Below are 19,591 nucleotides of genomic sequence, written 5' to 3' on the forward strand. Positions count from 1 at the left end.
TATTTAAATATGAAGGAAAACACAGAAAAAACACTTTGAAAACTTGAAATTTGGGGGGCAAAAGCAAATTTGCGAAGAAGATTTTTGGCGGGTTTTCTCCTTGCTACGTCACTCACGGCATCTCGCGGAAAAGCCAAGCGCGCGCGCGCCCGAGTCTAGAGTCTACTAATGCGCGCGAATCTGAATAAAATAGGCTTAACGCGGTGCGGAGACACTAAAAGGCGGCACGTGAGTGACATCTAGAGAGAAAATTTCTCCTTACTACGCCATCAAGCGAAACAAAATTTTAACTAGGCCTTTTCCAAACACTAAACTTTGATTGCAATTTTACAAATTTCTACGAAACCAAATACAAAAGTAAACATATCATAATAAAATAGATTTTTCAAGGATTTTTTTAGCATTTTAAGTTTGTGGGTGACGAAAATTATGTCACTAACACTTTAAAGAACTATTTTTGCAGTAAATTGGTTAAAAGCTGTGTACTTGCGCAAAGTTTTCGCGGTTTTCTTGAGGTTGGTTGGACTCTCGTTACCATAGCAGGCTCTAATGTCTCCCTTCTCTCTTATTCCCTTCTGATTGAAGTAATAATAAAGTTTATTTGTCCACTCTTTTTATAAAAAAAAAAACTTCCGTAGAAAGAATCTACAATTACGTAAGGCTTTATTTTAAGTTAAAAAGTTGATCATTAATTTTGATTTAAATAATTGTCATTCATCGAAAACAGAAATTGCAAATTAAAACTTTTAAAACTGAAATAAAATTACCGTTAACTTTTAATTAACCCTTTTTAATTAGAGTGTGGTGGTGGTGGGGGGGGGTGCCCAAAGACATTAAATATTGCTTAAAACTAACCAATGCAAGTACCTTTTGTTTGAAGCTATATATAAGGTCTTTGGATCCACATAACCGAATCGATGTTCCGTCTTAAGAGAAAAGGGTGGTCAAACACCATACTCTATTTTACCCCCAAATTTTGAAAGGATTCTGTCTATTTAACAATATATTCTGATGCCAAATAGCAGCGTTTATGCAAACAGATTCATCTTGAAGTAGAAGTAGGCGTTGTTTACATCTGGTTTACTTGAAATAAAGGGTGATTTTTCGCTTGAAGGAATACAGCAGAATTAATCTCCCTTAACTAATGGCGTATATTCATAATGTACATTATATTGTTATACAATGCTTCCCACGCGGTGTGGAAAAGAGGACGTCGAACAGAAAGAAGAAAAGCCTTCAACCTCAACGCTGCTCTGTTCCACTTTAACAGCAAATATTTCTTTAAAATATACTCTATCAAAAGCATACAGATATAAAAACAAAAAGTGCACTTCACTAACAATTCCCTAGTGAAGTGCACTTTTTATTCAAAATGTCCAACCCCTCGATTATGCTATATACAATCATGCATGCCTTTTGGCTATCAACTAGAAGAACTTTATCTCGTAAAGGGGAACATAAACTGAAGGGGGTCACACGACTGTAACGATATCCGCTGTACGTGGTTTCGCAATAGCGTAACCATTTCTATCTACATTAATATACGGTGCTTTGTGCTTTGAATTGTTAGCCACATCGTATATATACGATGTGGCTATTAGTTTCACTGTGGCCGTAGTAGTAGTAGTAGTGCCACAGTCCTGCCTTTGGCAGTATCGTTCGTCATTTTTGAACGACGCTAGAAAAGATTTTCTTCCTTATAGTATATGGTAGAAGTTTACATTCGGTATCATAAATATATGGTATAAGTTTACATTCGGTATCATAAGTATATGGTATAAGTTTACATTCGGTATCATAAGTATATGGTATAAGTTTACATTCGGTATCATAAGTATATGGTTTAAGTTTACATTCGGTATCATAAGTATATGGTATAAGTTTACATTCGGTATCATAAGTAGATTTTACATTCAGTATCATAAGTATATGATATAAGTAAGTAAAAAAAATTAAGTAATACAACAGTTAAAGGTAGCGCATCGAGGGGCTATTCACTCAAATTTTTTCTGTACGCGGTCGCCTGTTAAGTGCGGTACGATGTGGCTACTATTTCGAGCCCTTGGGTCGCCTTGTTTTCTCGATTATCTTATCTCTCTCGGCGATTCGTTATTTCGCTCTTACCGCGATATTTGAGAATTATGGTGTTCTATACCTTTGTTGTTTTATCTTTTAAACGACCATATTCGTCAATATTTCAAACTCAGTTAAAGGAGAAAATTAAAACTTGTTTTCAAGAATGAATTAAGGCTCTTTCAGACGATCCAACTTTTTGACTCAACTCGATGGGTCAAAAAGTTGTCTCAACTTTTGAAGGAAAAAGTGTAGTAAATCCTTCCTTTTCACAGGACTAAACTTTTACCGCCAAATGGAACTTTTTAAGCGCCACCTACCTTGGCATTTACGAAATAACCCGCGATAAGGCTTTTTTTGTAATTCATTTTGATTGGCTGGAGAAATGAACTTAAAAAGTTGAGTCAGCAAAAATTGGATCACTGATCCAATTTTTCCTAGCCAACTTTTTTGGTGACTCAACTCATCCAGCTTCTATTCACACGATCCAACTAGTTCAGTCAACTCGTGTTGACCCATCAAGCTCAGTCAAAATGTTGGATCGTCTGAAAGCGCCTTTAATATAGAGGCGAAACTATTCGCGTAATTTTTAAATCTCCATTCTGTAAAAAAAATGTTAAATTGTGTTACCAGGGATAGATTTAATTTTAGAAGTAGGAATGGAGAACGGCTAGTATTTACTTCAGTCCGACTCATAGACCAGTATAGAGTCCCTCCCTCCAACACGTAACGAACAGTTTAAATTATCTTATTGGCTGCTCATTTAAACTACGTTTTGATGACGTTGCTGATGGAGACGGCGAAAATACGTAATTCCTTTTTACCTCTGTCGCTATGACCCGCCTCTTCTTTCATACCCCCCCCCGTCCCGTGGAAGGGGGTCCGGGACTTTGACGCCCGCCCCCAGATTACTAGATCTGTTCTCCATTCCTACTTCTAAAATTAAATCTATCCCTGATTATACCCTAGTGGTTTTATTTTAATTGTGCCATTTCACAATACCCCTTTCAGTAGGATGGATTCTTGTAATATAATTATCACCCATTCTGATTAGTATGTCATAAATTAAAGGGGTAGTTCTTTGGGTCAGACAGAGTGTAAAGTGTCAAAGAACAGTTAGTTACGGAGGTACGGGCTCTCAAACAATGACACCTTAAAAGAAGGAAATTGGCGCACATGACGAGCAAGAAATATCAGTATGCTCATCTTGTTAAGACAATTTCAACAGCCTCCAATCTAAGAATGTTAATATGGCTTTATCCAGTAGAATTGTACCGGACGTTTAAAGTTAGAAATGTACTTAAAGGCCGACTTCCAGCAGCGAAAAGGGTTCTAGCGAACTGAAAACCGAGCATCGAGACTAACAATGGAGCGACCGTACCGATTTTCGAAGCAGAGAGAATTTAGAAGGGGAGTGGAAGGCCCCCCTTTGACTCTATTAAACGTGATGACGCCCAAACAAGATGTCGCGTTGAGCTTTTTGGGGTAGGCGAGTTTCCGGTCACGTGTTCTAAAATATCTCTGATACAAACGCATCATACCGGAAATCGACCTGCCTAGATAACGTTTGGCAGACGACGTTGCGCTACATACCAAACCACCCCTTCCACTCCCCTTCTAAATTCTCTCTGCTTCGAATCCCCGCTGGGGCAAAAGTTGGAAGGGTTCTAGCTAACTGAAAACCGTGCAGGGTGGGAAATAAGGATTTTTTTAAACTGGACATTGGGCCAGCGACCCCCAAGCCTGGAATAAATAAACTGGTCCGTGACCACTGACCAGGGCGCGTCGTCTGCTAAATTGAGGAAGTGGATAATTAATTAGCTAATGTCTGGACTCTGGAGACTCTTGAATTTTCTTAGTGGTCAAGTGGGCCACTGACCCCCCTCCGATTTAATATTTAAACTGGTCATTTGCCCTGTGCCACCGCCTTATTTCCAACGCTGAAACTGTGCTATGTGGTTCTAGCGAACTGAAAACCGAGCATCGAGACTGACAATGAAGTAGGGACCGTGCCGATTTTCGAGTCCCCGCTGGGGGGTAAAAGATGGAAGGGTTCTCGCTAACTGAAGATACACAATAGAGAATTCCCTTCAGGGGAAAGCAAAAACTCGAGAGGAAATAAATTTAAAAGGATTTCATTTGTTCATTTTCAGTTCGCTAGAACCACATTGCACGGCTTTCAGTTAGCGAGAACCATGGAGGAAGGATATGAGCTATGGGCTCTATCAGGAATGTATGGAGGGGTAGGAATGGCTAAGGTCAAATCTTAATCGGCTTGAAATGATCTTGGAAACAACTGGCGTGGCTTAAATTACGCTAGTGACGTCATAGCCTGACGTAAATATCGTATTTACCACTTAAATTATTTTCATTCATTCATTGGCTGCCAAAGAAACTTGTTTGCTATAATTGTCCACCCTCTTCCCTAGGTCCTCTGCCTAGGCTGAGAGAATCGAATATGAACGCGAACGGCGGTGAATCAGCGCATTTAATTTTAAAAAATCTAAAAGGTCATGCCTTTGTTAACGAGTCATGACATTTTTTGCCTTCGGTAGACAGCTAAACAGACGTAGGGGGTGGAGCTACACTTCTAAATAAAAAGGACTCGCCTTATGTTTCCACCATCAAGGGTACAACGAGAGCCCCCTTAGCCATTCCAGCCCCTCCATACATTCCTGGCTCTATAGGTGAGGCCAACTAATAGGCGCGCGAGAAGCCAAAAAGGGTCACGGTGGCGCCGCCAGACGGCGAGTAAAGTAATAAAATGTATGGCGAAAATATGAAGCTAGTCCCTTGGAGTTGATTTTGGGGTATGACATAAATTTGATGAAATCTTTTTGAAAAACCATAAATTTTCAGAGTTTTGAAAATGTAATTTATCCACCTTTCACAATCTGCAGCTGAAGTAGTATTTCAAAATGATTCGAAACGTCATAGTGGTATGCTAGAGGATATGTATATTCGTTGAGATTTAATTAAAAAATTGCCTATGTAACATTGATAAAATAATAAATTTACTGATTAATATTAGACTTACGATACGATTAAACATTGAGCAATTATAAAGGAGATACATATTTGTTTTATTTGGGAAAACATTTATGAGTGAGGAAAGATGTCACCCCATTTTATGCCTTGATACTAAGGGATGCCTACCTTCCTTTTTAGCCACATCGTATGATGTACACCTACGATGAGGCTCTTAGTTTGACCCGCCCTGTTGTTGTCGTCGTAGTAGTAGTTGGGGTGTCACAGTCCTGCCTTTGGCAGTATCAAATTTTTCGTTCGTGATTTTTGAACGTCGAGAGAAAATATTTTTCTTTTTAGTTAACGTTACAGTTCACAGGTGGAGTTTTAAACTTAATACAGGGAAGCAATTATTTCTTCAACTTTTCTTCCTCCACGGAGAATCGAACCGCGGACCTTTCACTTGCCAGCCCAGTACTAAGCAGCCTCGCCTAACAACGCTTGTTAAGAAACGGTCTCGAATAAAGCGCTATAGTCGGAGAGAGAGGTTTGTCACCGGCACCGTCCCCTTCTCTCTCTCTCTCTCTCTCTCTCTCTCTCTCTCTCTCTCTCTCTCTCTCTCTCTCTCTCTCTCTCTCTCTCTCTCTCTCTCTCTCTCTCTCTCTCTCTCTCTCTCTCTCTCTCTCTCTCTCTCTCTCTATCTCTTCAACTAGGAGTCATGATCCTATCCGAGGCCTGGAGATATAACTTCGCGGTTGGAGAAGCAAAAACATATTAAATAAATTTTTACCGACCGGGCAGAAGTTTTTATCACTGTTTAGGGTAGGGCATCGAGGGGCTATTCACTCTGATTTTATGCACGGTAAATCATTTAAGCATTGTAAAAGATAGCGCTATTCACTCATTAGGGTAAGGTATAGAGGGGTTATCCACTCATTAGGGTAGGTATAGAGGGGCTATTCACTCGTACGATGTGGCTACTATTACGAGCCCTTGGGTCGACTTGTTTTACTTCGATGAGGCTTAGTAGTTAAACATGGCTAGCCTTTGTAGAAGCGACTTCTGGTGAAGAAGAACCGTAAACAGAAACGAGTATTATGGTTCCAGAGTTGCCTCGAATTTGCCCATCCCATGTTCACCATCCCTCTATGCATTGTAAAGGAAGATGACCCTCCTGTAGCAAAAGGCCACAAGCTTCGTATCCCTTCTGATATTATGATTACCAGAAGTGAGATGAGACTAGAAGTGAAGGGCTCTAGCATTGGTAGTAGATCCTGGCACTAGTGAACAAATTTCAGGATTTTATGCCATCGCTCCCCACGCGCCTACACTAGAGAGAAAAAAATTGGTCGAGTTCCAAAAACATTTCCTACCCCCTTCCCCTCAACCTAAAGCGGCGGAACACGGACGCGGCTCCTTGAATCTAGTTCGGCCGTCTACCGCCACGAACGTCTCACTTTTTGGAGAGGGGAAATTCAGAAACCGCTACTAGAGGGCCAACCGTTCTTGTGTTATCAAGAATATTCACTTTCGTCAAGTGAAGAATTTGGTTAGCGCAGTACTTCTGGTCTCATCTCACTTCTGAAATTACCGATCTTAATTTCGAAATGCATTCTGTATGGAATGTAAAGATTTTTCCATTCACTAGAAATCTCCGAAATTTTTATCTCATGATCTCCACTTCTTGTTCCTCTAGGATTATTTTAAAGCAAACTTTAAAGGAAAGAGCGCCTCCGATTTCTTGATTTGATATTATGTCTTGATACTGGCAAGGGTGATCGATTACCGTGAAAGGAATTCATTCAATCATCCCAAGAATTTCAAACTACATATACGATAGCAGAAGTTGATGACTTCTTATCCTGGGGAAGTATTGGACACTAAGGCATTATATAGTATCCATCCCTGCAAGTCAAAATTGCCTATGGCATTCGTAAAAGAGGGTCGAAAGTTTCCTCCCCACTAGAAAAACGATCTAATCTACTGAAAAAATCCCACGCCGAGAGGCTGTGGCACTCAAACTGTGGGGCGTGTTCAAAACTTCTTCAGCGCCAATCGTTGAAAAGCCGTCTGGCTAGAACTCTATGAAAATCCATTACAATCCGTGGGCCTAGGACCCCACACTAGTTTGAACGGAATTTCTAGCAAACTCTATTAAAACAGCTGTTCTTGTCACCGTTTCTGATTCGTTACCTCAAACCACAGGACACGCCTTAAAGTTTCGTTTCTTGCCCGCTGCTGGCGCGCAAATCAGCCTGCCAACTCAAAATGAGGGAGATGCCGTAGGTGGCGCGGTGATCGGACATAATAAGAAGTTGGCTAACAGAGATGGTTCCGGATATGGTTAGAGTCCAATACTTCCCAGGATAAGAAGTCATAAACTTCTGGTAATAGTATTTGCTTCTTTGGAACTCCATGTGTCAGAAAATGGAGTTTAAATAATGAAAATAACTATTTATGTGCTTAGAGACGTAGCTTGGTTTTTGAAAAGCTTTTTTCTTTTATTGAGTGGGATCGATATGTATGTCACAGAACTGTAATTTACGACCAAAAAAGTTACTGGACCCTTGCAGTTGTATTATTGCGTTAATGATATTTGATACGTTTATCGTCATTGAAACATTATAGCTTATTGGATAACTTTCCAAGAGCGGCTGTGAAATATTCTTAGCGCTTTGAAATAATCTCGCGATAAACTACGATTTACTAAAATGACTTATTTAATCGAAAGTTTATATAAAATAATTATGTAATGGGCCTCTTAATGTGTAGAAAATTTTATTACGACTTCTCTATCGTCTTGTCGAAGTTGCGCAGAAATAGAAGCTCTTTCAAAGCAATTTTAAAATGCTCTTGAATATAGTTGATTACGTGGTGCTTGGCGTAACGTTACTGGTTTGCGCGATAATTGGAGTAATTACGGGTCGTAATCGTAACAAAGCTACGACGTCGGAGTATTTGTTGGCCGATCGCCGTATGTCCGTCATCCCCGTCGCCTTCTCCATCATGGCCACCATCTTCTCAGCTATTGCTATGGCTGGGGGTGTGGGAGAAATGTACTTGTACGGTGCGCAGTATCAGATAAGTTCCGTCGCTGGAGCAGCCACTAAAATAATCATCGGATTTACTATGGTTCCCGTATTTCATAATATGGAATACACCAGCATTTACGAGGTAGCTAATGGATATGTAGTATCAAAAGTGGATGAGAGGAAAAGTATGAAAATGGCCAAAAGTGATGGCGAGTCATCAGAGTTTCGCCGTAGTTGACCGTTTTATTGGCGTAGCTATACTGGGCCTGTTCACTCCCTTCAAATAGGTCTTGTGTTAATTCGCGGTTACGCGGTTACCGTCGTCTGCTATTGTGTATGCTAGAACGCCCTCGATTTGTGTTTGTAGTCAGGACAGAGTAGCTGCTAATGTTTTAAAAGGTATTTGAAGGTATAATATGGATTTAAGTAAGATTATCGAAGCAATAGAAGAGCACATGAAACTAGATACGTTTAAAACTAATCTCGGTAATTTAGCTATAGCGCGAGCAGCTTGCGTCGTGATGCGCGTGATCGAGTGGGCTATGGTTAAACCAAGGAGCATAAATGTCTGAACTACTTTCAATCGCGAGTTTGCAAGTCCATCAGTCACTAGTAAACTAAATAGTTATTGGCGAAACTTTGATGTCCGCGTTTTTTAACACAGGCTCTATGGCCATTGTCATACTTTCCTTCTCATCCACATTTGGTAATAGTTAGTATAGGGGGCGCTGTAGGTTAGCTGTGGCATAGGGGCTAGCCACCTGCACCCCTCTATGCATTGTAAAGGGACCCACTTGTAAACAAGCCACAGGCTTAGTGTGGAAATCCCTTCGTAGACAAAGCTCAGATTATTATTATTATTATCAGTACTTGGAAAATAGATTCGACCGAGTGACGAGGCTTCTATTTTCTGGATTCTATTTAATCACGAACGTCTTCTACTTGGGATTGGTGCTGTACGTTCCAGCCCTCGCCATCACCAAAATAACGGGAATTCCCTACTGGGTGACGTCAAGCGTTACGGGTCTCGTCTGTACTTTCTACTGCGTACTGGTAAAAACCTTTCTACATTTAAATTTTACCCTAAGCAGAAGTGAGATGAGACTAGAAGTGAAGGGCTCTAGCATTGGTGGTAGATCCTGGCACTAGTGAACAAATTTGAGCAGATTTTATGCCACCGCTTCCATCGCTGCGCCTCCACTAGAGAGAAAACAATTGGTCGAGTTCCAAAAACATTTCCTACCCCCTTTCCCTCAACCTAAAGCCGAGGAACACGGACGCGGCTCCTTGAATCTAGTTCGGCCGTCTACCGCCACGAGCGTCTCACCTATTGGAGAGGGGAAATTCAGAAACCGCTACTAGAGGGCCAACCGTTGGTGTCTTATCAAGAATATTCACTTTCGCCGAGTGAAGAATTTGGTTAGCTCAGTACTTCTGGTCTCATCTTACTTCTGGTCATTCCATTATTGCCATAAGAAAAGCAAACACCACAGGGCGAGGCCGCCATCATAGGCTATTTCCTTGGCGCCAATAATCACAGCATGAGGCAGTGTGAGTCGGCTAGCGTTGTGAATGGCAGTCCAGCCCCTGCGCGTTGATTTCTCTGCAAATATTTAACCCTAATCTCCTCATGCTTATGACCTGACGATTTTGTACCCACAAAAGCCCTAGTTCTTGTATCCCTACTTAGTTTATACGACCCATTTTAACCATAAATTCTCTAAATTAATTAAGTTAATAAAACCAGAAGGGGATAATGGGAGAAGGATGCCACTCTGTATTATCTTAATACATTAGTTATGTAACGTCATTCTTCCCAGGCGAGGGACCCCTTTTAGTTTGCTTTCCCGCTCATCAAACTACAAATGGGCATCGCACCGTAAGGTGAATTCAATAGTTGTTTGGCACTAAATCCCCAGCAATCATCCCGGGATACAAACCTTGATTGTCTTGACGTGGGACAAAAATGCACAAGCGCATGCGTCTTACCAAATATTTAAACGCTAATAGAATAATGATGAGGGAACTATTTATCGCGTATGTGATTCGGTTTAGTAACCTTGCCTTAAGTGTTCCGATGTTGGGAAGAGTGACGTTACACTTACCCCGCTTTGTGGTGCGGTACACTTCTCTCGAAGAGAAGTATTATATACTTCTGATATAACTCAGTTAATCGTTGGTCCTTTCACCCTTGACACTTTTTCCAAATAAACATAGGGAGGTTTCAAAGCCGTTGTATGGACGGATGTACTACAAACCGTACTCATGTTTTCATGCGTTCTGTTAGTTATAATCAAAGGTACGATAGACGTTGGTGGCCTTGGTGAAGTTTGGACAACTGCAGTCGTCGAAGGAGATCGTCTTCATTTAACGTATGACGTTTAACGTAATCCTAAGTAGAGTAGCAACTTATATATAAAATTATCGTAAACGCAGGGTCCTTGAAACTGAAACTACGCGTTACTCAATGTGGTCTCTATACGCAATGGGGATTGTTTTTGCTCTCAAAGATTATGGAACGAATCAAGCGGGAATTCAACGCTTTCTCAGTGTTAAATGCGCTAAGGATGCTCAAAAGTATATATCACTACTATCAAATGTGGATGAGAGGGAAAGTTTGACAATGGCCATAGAGCCTGTGTTAAAAACCGCGGACATCAAAGTTTCGTCAATAACTATTTAGTTTACTTGTGACTGATGGACTTGCAAACTCGCGACTGAAAGTGGTTCAGACATTTATGCTCCTTGGTTTAACCATAGCCCACTCCATCACGCGCATCACGACGCAAGCTGCTCGCGCTATAGCTAAATTACCGAGATTAATTTTAAACGTATCTTAGTTTTATGTGTTCTTCTATTGCTTCGATAACCTTACTTAAACCTTCAAATACCTCTTAAAACATTAGCAGCTACTCTGTCCTGACTACAAACACAAATCGAGGAAGTTCTAGCATACAAAATAGCAGACGACGGTAAACGCGTAACCGCGAATTAGCACAAGACCTATTTTAAGGGAGTGAACAGTCCCAGTATAGCTACGCCAATAAAACGGTCAACTACGGCGAAACTCTGATGACTCGCCACTTTTGGCCATTTTCATACTTTTCCTCTCATACACTTCTGCTACTATCCTATTATACGATGTGGCTAAAAATCATATAAGTTGACTGGGAATTTTCTCATTTCACAGATCAATTATGTTGAGCGCATTTATGATGTTAATTTTCAAGGTTATGCTGGTTCTTTTGACACTGGTTATTTATGCTCGCTTTGCCAACTGCGATCCACTCAATGATCCCAACAGTGACGTCACTTCTATGGACCAGGTCAAACACATTTTAATCTAATTTTGAATCAAACTATACAAATACCAGAATTATGTCCTGAGTAGAATATATTCTTGGAACCAGGCGAGGGGTCGGACGTTCGGCATTTTAGTGTACGGGATTTTGAGATTTCAAGATTTTGACAAAGATTTTGAGATTCTGACTCAGATTTTAGAAATCTGGAAATCTAGTCCAAGATTTTAAGATTTCGGGATTTTAAAGGAGATTTTCAGATTTTGAACGCGATTTTCAGATTTCGAAGAAGATTTCGGGATTTTGTTCAGGATTTTCAGATTTTGACAAAGATTTTGAGATTTTGCCCCAGATTTTGAGATTCTGACTCAGATTTTATAAATCTGGAAATCTAGTCCAAGATTTTAAGATTTCGGGATTTTAAAGGAGATTTTCAGATTTTGAACGCGATTTTCAGATTTCGAAGAAGATTTCGGGATTTTGTTCAGGATTTTCAGATTTTGAAGGAGATTTCGGGCTTTAGAAGAAGATTTTCTGATTTTGAAGGAGATTTTCAGATTTCGAGGAGATTTTCAGATTTCGAGGAGATTTTCAGATTTCGAAGAGATTTTCAGATTTCGAGGAGATTTTCTGATTTTGATATTTTAGGATGAGATTTCGGGATTTTACTTTAAGATTTCGGGATTTCGGGATTTTACTTTAAGATTTCGGGATTTCTAGATTTTAATGTGAGATTTCGGGATTTTAGGTGAAGATTTCGGGATTTTCAGATTTTAAAATAGGGATTTCGGGATTTTCAGATTTTAAGGTAGGGATTTTGGGATTTTTAGATTTTGACGTGAGATTTCGGGATTTCGAGATTTTGACATGAGATTTTAAGATTTTTAGATTTTGACGTGAGATTTCGGGATTTCGAGATTTTCGAGAGAGATTTTAAACAGATTTCAAACGAAGTGTACGGGATTTTGACAAACGTCCGACCCCTCGGAACCAGGCATTAGTCTGCTTAAATTTGTAGACGGAACTTGACTCGAAGTCAATTTGATACAAAATTTAATTTCAGATCTTGATTCACGCTATTGAGGTAACTCTGAGTAACACCCCTGGGCTAGCTGGATTAGCCCTGTCGGGTATTCTGAGTGGGGCACTTAGTACGTTCTCGTCTTATATTAACGCTTTCGCCGCCGTCACTCTGGTCGATTTTATGCAAATTTACTGTCCTCGATTGACCAGCAACGACAGAAACAATATTATCACTTGTAAAGTTCTGAGTAAGTTTAATTCGTGAAACAAGGTTTGCCATAGGCAGGAATATATAGATTTCTCTACCAGAGAGAATTTATAATAGGGAGTAGAAACTGAGGAATATTATGTAGCTCAAAAAATCACGTGATCAACAAAACTGGCCAGGTCTATTTCCGGTACTATTTTTTGTGGCCCCTCCCTCTAGGGTGGGTCTAGAATGTTGCGGGAGGGTCTAGGGGAGATGGACACTACCTTTTTAGGGAAAGGGAAACGTCTGACTTAAAATAACTCCAAATGGCGCCAGTCGCACTCGAAATCGCCAACCCTTATTGGCTAATTGTACAACCAACAGTGATTGAGGGCAAACTTTAAAATTAAAGGAGAGTCATGTGACCGGAAATTTACCTGGCCAGTTTTAGCGTCGCAGCCTACTTGTTTGAGCTACATTGTATTTAGCACTGTCAAGGGCAAGAGCTTCCACTCCCTATTATAAATTCTCTCTGTCTTCTACTTGGAATATTTAAGAAGTTATAGACCCCATATTATATCTGAATGAAGGTAAGGGGAAGGGCTTAAAACTTCAGTTTCTCCTTCCTCGCGTTTAATTGGTTATTCACTCTAGGTTTACTCGTTCACACAACGCAAAGATAAATTGTTACATTAGGGTTAGGCGCAGATTGATCAAAAGCTACGTCAATACCACTTGACTTCCAAGTTCAAACACTTTAGGTGTGACGTGAGTTGTGACGGTTTCTACATCTCCTCTCCCATTTAGTTCAAGCAGGGAGGAGGAATGTTGTAAAGGAGTGGTCTACGCACGTTGTAAAAAGAGAGAGAGAATTCTCGCAGATTCCGGGTTAGAGCTCTGAGACCTAACCGAGGCTCTTTTTTTTTCAGGCGCATGCGCGATTTTTTTTCTCCGGACCGTCGGCTGCTAAAATTTACTCTCGCGTGAGTCGCGACGGCGCGAGTCGTTAGGCTTAGAAATTTGAAACTTGGTTTTTTCTCTCTCTAACGTCAGTGATGACGTACTTGCGCACCGCTGATGCGTAGTAGCTACTAGTTGGTCTCGGGTCGATCTCTCTCTCTCTAACGTCGGTGATGACGTACTTGCGCACCGCTGATGCGTAGTAGCTACTAGTCGGCCTCGGGTAGATCTCTCTCTCCAGACCGCGAAATGGAGACCTCTCCGTAATACCTTTGGCCACTCCTCTACATTCCTCCTCCCTGGTTCAAGCAGATGGACCCAGTCACCCAGAAAATGGCGAGGTAAAGATTTCAAGTAGATAAATCTATTTATTCCTGCCAAAATGAGTAGAAATAAACAATATATAAAGAAGTTTGTAAAGGCGTGAATATTTTCACTGCATTGTTTATTACCTTTGTTTACACCTTTAAAGTACACAAACAAAGGGTTTTAGAATTGTATATGACAAAAACAACGGCGCTTTAAGCATGGTTTTCACTTGGCGTAAATCACGACTTTTCGCCCGCGACGTCAAGCGACACAGTTACGCTGGACAGAAATTACGTTGAGTGTGGCACTGGCGATATTAGCTTTCTATGTTTTCGGCCGCGTTCAACGTTAACGCTCTGCGCGAGCCAATCAGCAATAAGCTAGAGTCATGACGTCATTTTCGACCACGCGTCGAGGCCTTCTGCGGTCCGCCATGTTTTTATTTATGTCGTTCCTAACGGAGTCAGTAACTAGTACAAATCCCTGAGAATGCCGATCGAAGTTCAATGCTGAAAGGTTTATAGGGACTTGGCAATTCGGGCTTAACTCCGCCCCCAGCGCCATTATGGTATGTTTTTTTAACAGAATGAAAGCTATATAAGCCCCTGGTATGTTTTTTAGCACTAGAGGAAGGTAGCCTGACGTTGCATGACGTAGTACAGCCAAGTCCCTATTGAAGAGGTTAGGAACAATACAAATCTGTATGATATTAGAAACAAAGATTGCAACGAAGAAAGACAATAGATGGGCTGCAATTAGTGCAGTGTTCAGTTTATCTGTTAAGCCTTGGTTCCTTTATTTGCTGGAACTACGCTAAGTGAAAACGCTATAACGCTGGGTGACAGCGTAAAAAACAAATCTGACGTTTGACGTCCAGCTGCAAAGTAGTGTTTTTCGGTCAAGTGAAAACCATGCTTTAGATGCTTAGTCATGTCTAGAAAATGAAACACAATTATTTTATTTATTTTTAGCGGCTGTTTATGGAGTAATTGCGGTATTGTTTAGTTTCGTCGTTCCGTTTTTGGGTGGTGCCATGAAAACGTTTTCATCGATCGTAATGGGCCTATCTGGTCCAATCTGCGGAGTAATGATTCTTGCAATATTCTTCCCTCGAGCAAATCCTAAGGTATCGCTGTGCTAAATACATTTCTTCGCTAGTTTCTCGTATAACCAAGAAGTTATATCTAGTTTATTAGGGAGAAGGAATAAATTCGCCTTCAGATTTCCAGCTTTATCTCCAGTCCAAACGTAGCCTGTCCGGAGTCAATCCCCGTCTCTAAATTACAACCAGCATCTCATTGGTTCTTGAAAACTCACGTCAGCGCGACGACGCGAGGGACGAAAATTACACTCATATTTTCCGACTGAGGAGAGGCGAAATAGCCCGGCGCCTCCTTTTACGCCCCCCCCTTGTATTTTGAAAGGGGGACTGGGACTATGGCGCCCGGCGCCTCCTTTTACGTCCCCCCTTGTATTTTGAAAGGGGGACTGGGACTATGGCGCCCGGCGCCTCCTTTTACGCCCCCCCTTGTATTTTGAAAGGGGGACTGGGACTATGGCGCCCGGCGCCTCCTTTTACGTCCCCCCTTGTATTTTGAAAGGGGGACTGGGACTATGGCGCCCGGCGCCTCCTTTTACGTCCCCCCTTGTATTTTGAAAGGGGGACTGGGACTATGGCGCCCGGCGCCTCCTTTTACGTCCCCCCTTGTATTTTGAAAGGGGGACTGGGACTATGGCGCCCGGCGCCTCCTTTTACGTCCCCCCTTGTATTTTGAAAGGGGGACTGGGACTATGGCGCCCATCGCCTCCTTTTACGTCCCCCCTTGTATTTTGAAAGGGGGACTGGGACTATGGCGCCCGGCGAATACAAAGGCATCTTATACCTTCTCCCTAATAAACTAGATATCACTTCTTGGGATAACTGTAACTATGAAATTGTAATGTACGCTCAGTATATTTGACAATGAGCAAATCAAAATTATTTTCGTTAGGCTTTAAGTTAGAAAAGGTTGGTATTTGTAGGCCCCATTATTTTTCTAATGTTGTCTGAATCAGAGCCTCCGAAAAGAACTAGGCCCTTGCATGTCAAATTTTACGTGGGGAAATATCCCGTTTGTTTAGGAAAATATTTTCACCATATGTGTACGAGATGGCGCTTATATTGCCGTTGCGACAGGGGTCTTCCTTAAATTATCGTTGATGTTTTAGGGGTCAGTCATAAAATTTTTATGACAGAGAAAGGTTTCATCCTAAAATTAACGTAAATGTTTTTGGGGCTATTCACTTTTTATTGAATCTTTCGGTTAAATTGTATTGAGGACAACAAAATAAATTATTTCATTTAAAACAATTCAGTAAGAGTAATAAAAACGTATACTTACAATCCGTGACCTTGGCCCAAATACTTAAGCAGTCGACAGGGTCACGGGGTTCAACTTTGTTTATTTTACGGCCATGTAAGCGCCCCCAAGCGTAAAACCACAGCGAACTAAATTGGTTAAAAAAATATTCTCGCTTCGCGACATGCATGGGCCTAGTTCATTTCGGAGGCTCCGTCTGAATCGAATGTCACAATTTTTCATTGAAGGCTACGAAGGTAGCCTTGCTTTTAGGGACATTGATTTTCTTGTGGATTGCTATTGGAGCTCAAATATATCCAATAAATCACGACAAGTTACCGTCGTCTACAGCTGGTTGCTTATCATTCACTGAAAATTCAACAAACGTATTTTATTCCAACGCTACAAATCTCGAGTCAGATGAAATCCTCCCAACAGGGCTCCCATTACACGATATCATAGGGTACGTCAGACATGCTCGAGAATTTCTAGCCCTAAAGGAACTTACAATATACGTTTTAGTTTAATCAGAAGTGAGATGAGACTGCAGAAGTACTGAGCTAACCAAATTCTTCACTCGGCGAAAGTGAATATTCTTGATAAGACAAGAACGGTTGGCCCTCTAGTAGCGGTTTCTGAATTTTCCCTCTCTAATAGGTGAGACGCTCGCGGTGGTAGACGGCCGAACTAGATTCAAGGAGCCGCGTCCGTGTTCCGCCGCTTTAGGTTGAGGGGAAGGGGGTAGGAAATGTTTTTGGAACTCGGCCAATTGTTTTCTCTCTAGTGTAGGCGCGATGGAAGCGGTGGCATAAAATCCTCAAATTTGTTCACTAGTGCCAGGATCTACTATCAATGCTAGAGCCCTTCACTTCTAGTCTCATTTCACTTCTGGTTTTAGTTTAATTTATTAATACGCGGTAGTATTACCTGCATATGAATAGTCACTTCACTCTCATCACTGTTCTTTTTAACATGGCACAATGACTACCTTATCTGATTTCTTAGGTCTGAGATGAATAGTGGCACTCCGACTGGCAAGATGTTCTTCCCATTTTCTGGGATATCTTTCGCGTGGTTTGGTCCAGTTGGAACAGTGTCGACGATATTTTTCGGTTATGTTTTGTCGTACGTTTTTGGTAAGTCACAAATAACAATAAAATAAGTATAGTCACTCGCGAGCCAATGATACTAAGATGTAAAATGTATTTCAGTTGGACCAGTCGAAACAAACCCTAAATTATTGTGTCACCTAGTTTGTCGACCAAGCTCCTGGAAGAATATGTAAACTAAAGAATATGGGTTTTTGATAAAAAATTGATTTTTAAAGGAATAGCGACATGATTTAAAAATTATCTCAAATCTAAAGAAAACCTTACTTTTTTGAGAGTTAAAACTCTTCTGATTCCAAAAATATGCTTGATTAATGTTTAAATATGAGAGAAAACACAGAAAAAACACTTCGTAAACTTGAAATTTGGGGGACCAAGGCAAATTCGCGGAGAAGACTTTTGGCGGGTTTTTCTCCTTGATACGTCACTCACGGCATCTCGCGGAAAAGCCAAGCGCGTGCGCCCGAGACTCCCGAGCCTACTAATGCCGCGCGAATCTGAATAAAGTAGGCTTAACGCGGCGCTGAGACAGTTACAGGCGTCACGTGAGCGACATCTAGAGAGAAAATTTCTCCTTACTACGTCATCAATCGAAACAAAATTGAACTAGGCCTTTTCCAAACACAAAACTTTGATTGCAATTTTATAAATTTCTACGAAACATATCATAATAAACTAGATTTTTCAAGGATTTTTTTCGTATTTTAAGTTTGTGGATGACGAAAATTAGGGCAGTAACTCTTTAAATACCAGAAATACTTTATTTTTGCGTATACTACTTTCAATCTTATGACATTTAACATTACATTATCGTCTGTCTAATCGCCACTAACGGTGTTAATTTCTTTTTGTTGGAAATATCACGACTCACGAGGTTTCGTTTTCTTCAAGTATTTGATAATTGGATCGTTGATGTACTTCCGCTTGTAGTTTTTCCATTATTTCTCTCATTTCCTTAATCTCATCTTCATGCTCAGTTTGAATTTTTCTTATTTTCATTTCCAGCTCTTTAATCCTATTGGTTAGTCCAACACTCCTAGTGGATAATTCGCCATTTTCCGAGTGCAGTTCATCTAATTTCATTTGCAATTTGTCCGCGGTTTCGTTCTCCTTTTCCACCGCAGCTTCTAGTTCGAAGTTTCTTGTTGATAGATTGTGACTGATAGTTTCAACTTCATCATTTTTGTTAGTTAGTTTGTTTATCATTCCTTTCAGTTTCTCGATCTCCGCTTCTTCTTCCCTTTCTATTTTTCCAATTTCGTTTTCCAATTGACTTACTTCAACATTTTTGTTTTCCAAAACCGTTTGCATTTGTTTTTTCAAACGCGTTATCTGGTCCGATATTTCGGAAATTCTTCGACGTTGCCAATCCACGTCATTGTCTTCACGAAACGATGATTTTCCCAAGTTGGAAAATTGCTTTCTATCTCCAAAAGGGAAGTTATCCTTCGGTTTTTCATTTTGGTTGTTTTTCTTGCGGTCATCTCGCGTTGGTGCTCCAATGTTGAATACTTGGAATCCCGAATTGGCTCCGTTGTTAACGTTGTTGCTGCTGATGTTGCTGTAATGATATCTCTGCTTTTGCGTTTGCAATTTTTCAAGGAGGTTTTCCTTTTCAAGTCGAAGTTTATCAAGATCTTCTATGATTTTATTCAGGTGTTCGTCTTTTTCGTTCCGAGTCGAAATAAGATTCTCTTTGACGGTACTTAATTTGACTTTCAATGTCACGATGTTTCCAATTATGTCCATAAGATTTTCATCAAGTTCAGATTTATCTTTGGACTCTCTAGAATTTCCCGCTGTTTCACTTTTGGTTGTAGTTTCTTCCATATTTTCGTCTCTGTTATTTGCAAACCCTGTTTGAGTGTTGTCGGTCCTTCCCATGAAACTGGCGTTCCTTTTCACGAGATCTTCACTGCTTCGTGGAAAGCGGATCCAAATATGATAAGATTTCAAACCATGCAGTTATCGTCGTGTTCCGGCCTATTTCACTTTAAACGAAGTTGCTTTGAGCTAAATAATAAGCATTATGATTGTTAGTGAGTGTTAATTGTTAGGAGTTGTGGTAAAATATAGCTCATAATAAACCGACTTTGATATAAAAAATTAAATACGTTAAATTAAATCAATCAGGCAAGATATAGCCTATACAGGGTGTTTCTGATAAGCATGTCATAAATTAAAGGGTGTGTTCTTTGGGTCAAACTGAGTGAAAAGTGTCAAAGAACATGGGGTCTACAACGCTTAGTTTCGGAGGTACGGACCCACAAACATTGACCCCCAAAACGTG

At 40.6% G+C, this 19,591-nt stretch overlaps 2 protein-coding genes across 3 annotated transcripts in view; both read left to right on the forward strand.

Annotated features, from left to right (window-relative positions):
* The first annotated feature begins 7,364 nt into the window (after positions 1–7,364).
* Positions 7,365–19,591, forward strand: part of LOC149712155 (glutamate receptor ionotropic, kainate 5-like) — an 83,002-nt gene continuing 70,775 nt past the window's right edge. Inside the window, exon 1 of one of the 2 annotated variants that reach the window (XM_089844907.1) lies at positions 7,365–7,427. The gene's annotated coding sequence lies outside the window, so the exon portion shown is untranslated. The remainder of the gene's footprint in view (positions 7,428–19,591) is intronic. The other variant, XM_089844906.1, reaches the window with a different exon arrangement.
* Positions 7,628–17,520, forward strand: LOC149712156 (sodium-coupled monocarboxylate transporter 1-like). Its single transcript, XM_089844903.1, has 10 exons — positions 7,628–8,214; positions 8,940–9,125; positions 10,290–10,444; positions 10,509–10,649; positions 11,263–11,398; positions 12,435–12,642; positions 14,825–14,979; positions 16,441–16,655; positions 17,198–17,328; positions 17,404–17,520. The coding sequence occupies exons 1-10, from the start codon at positions 7,888–7,890 to the stop codon at positions 17,475–17,477; spliced, it is 1,728 nt and encodes a 575-aa protein (XP_089701029.1). The 5' UTR covers positions 7,628–7,887; the 3' UTR covers positions 17,478–17,520.

The sequence above is a fragment of the Phalangium opilio genome, unplaced genomic scaffold (assembly GCF_054372755.1).
Source record: "Phalangium opilio isolate 3A_F unplaced genomic scaffold, DU_Popi_V2 ptg000009l_1, whole genome shotgun sequence".
NCBI lineage: Eukaryota > Metazoa > Arthropoda > Arachnida > Opiliones > Phalangiidae > Phalangium > Phalangium opilio.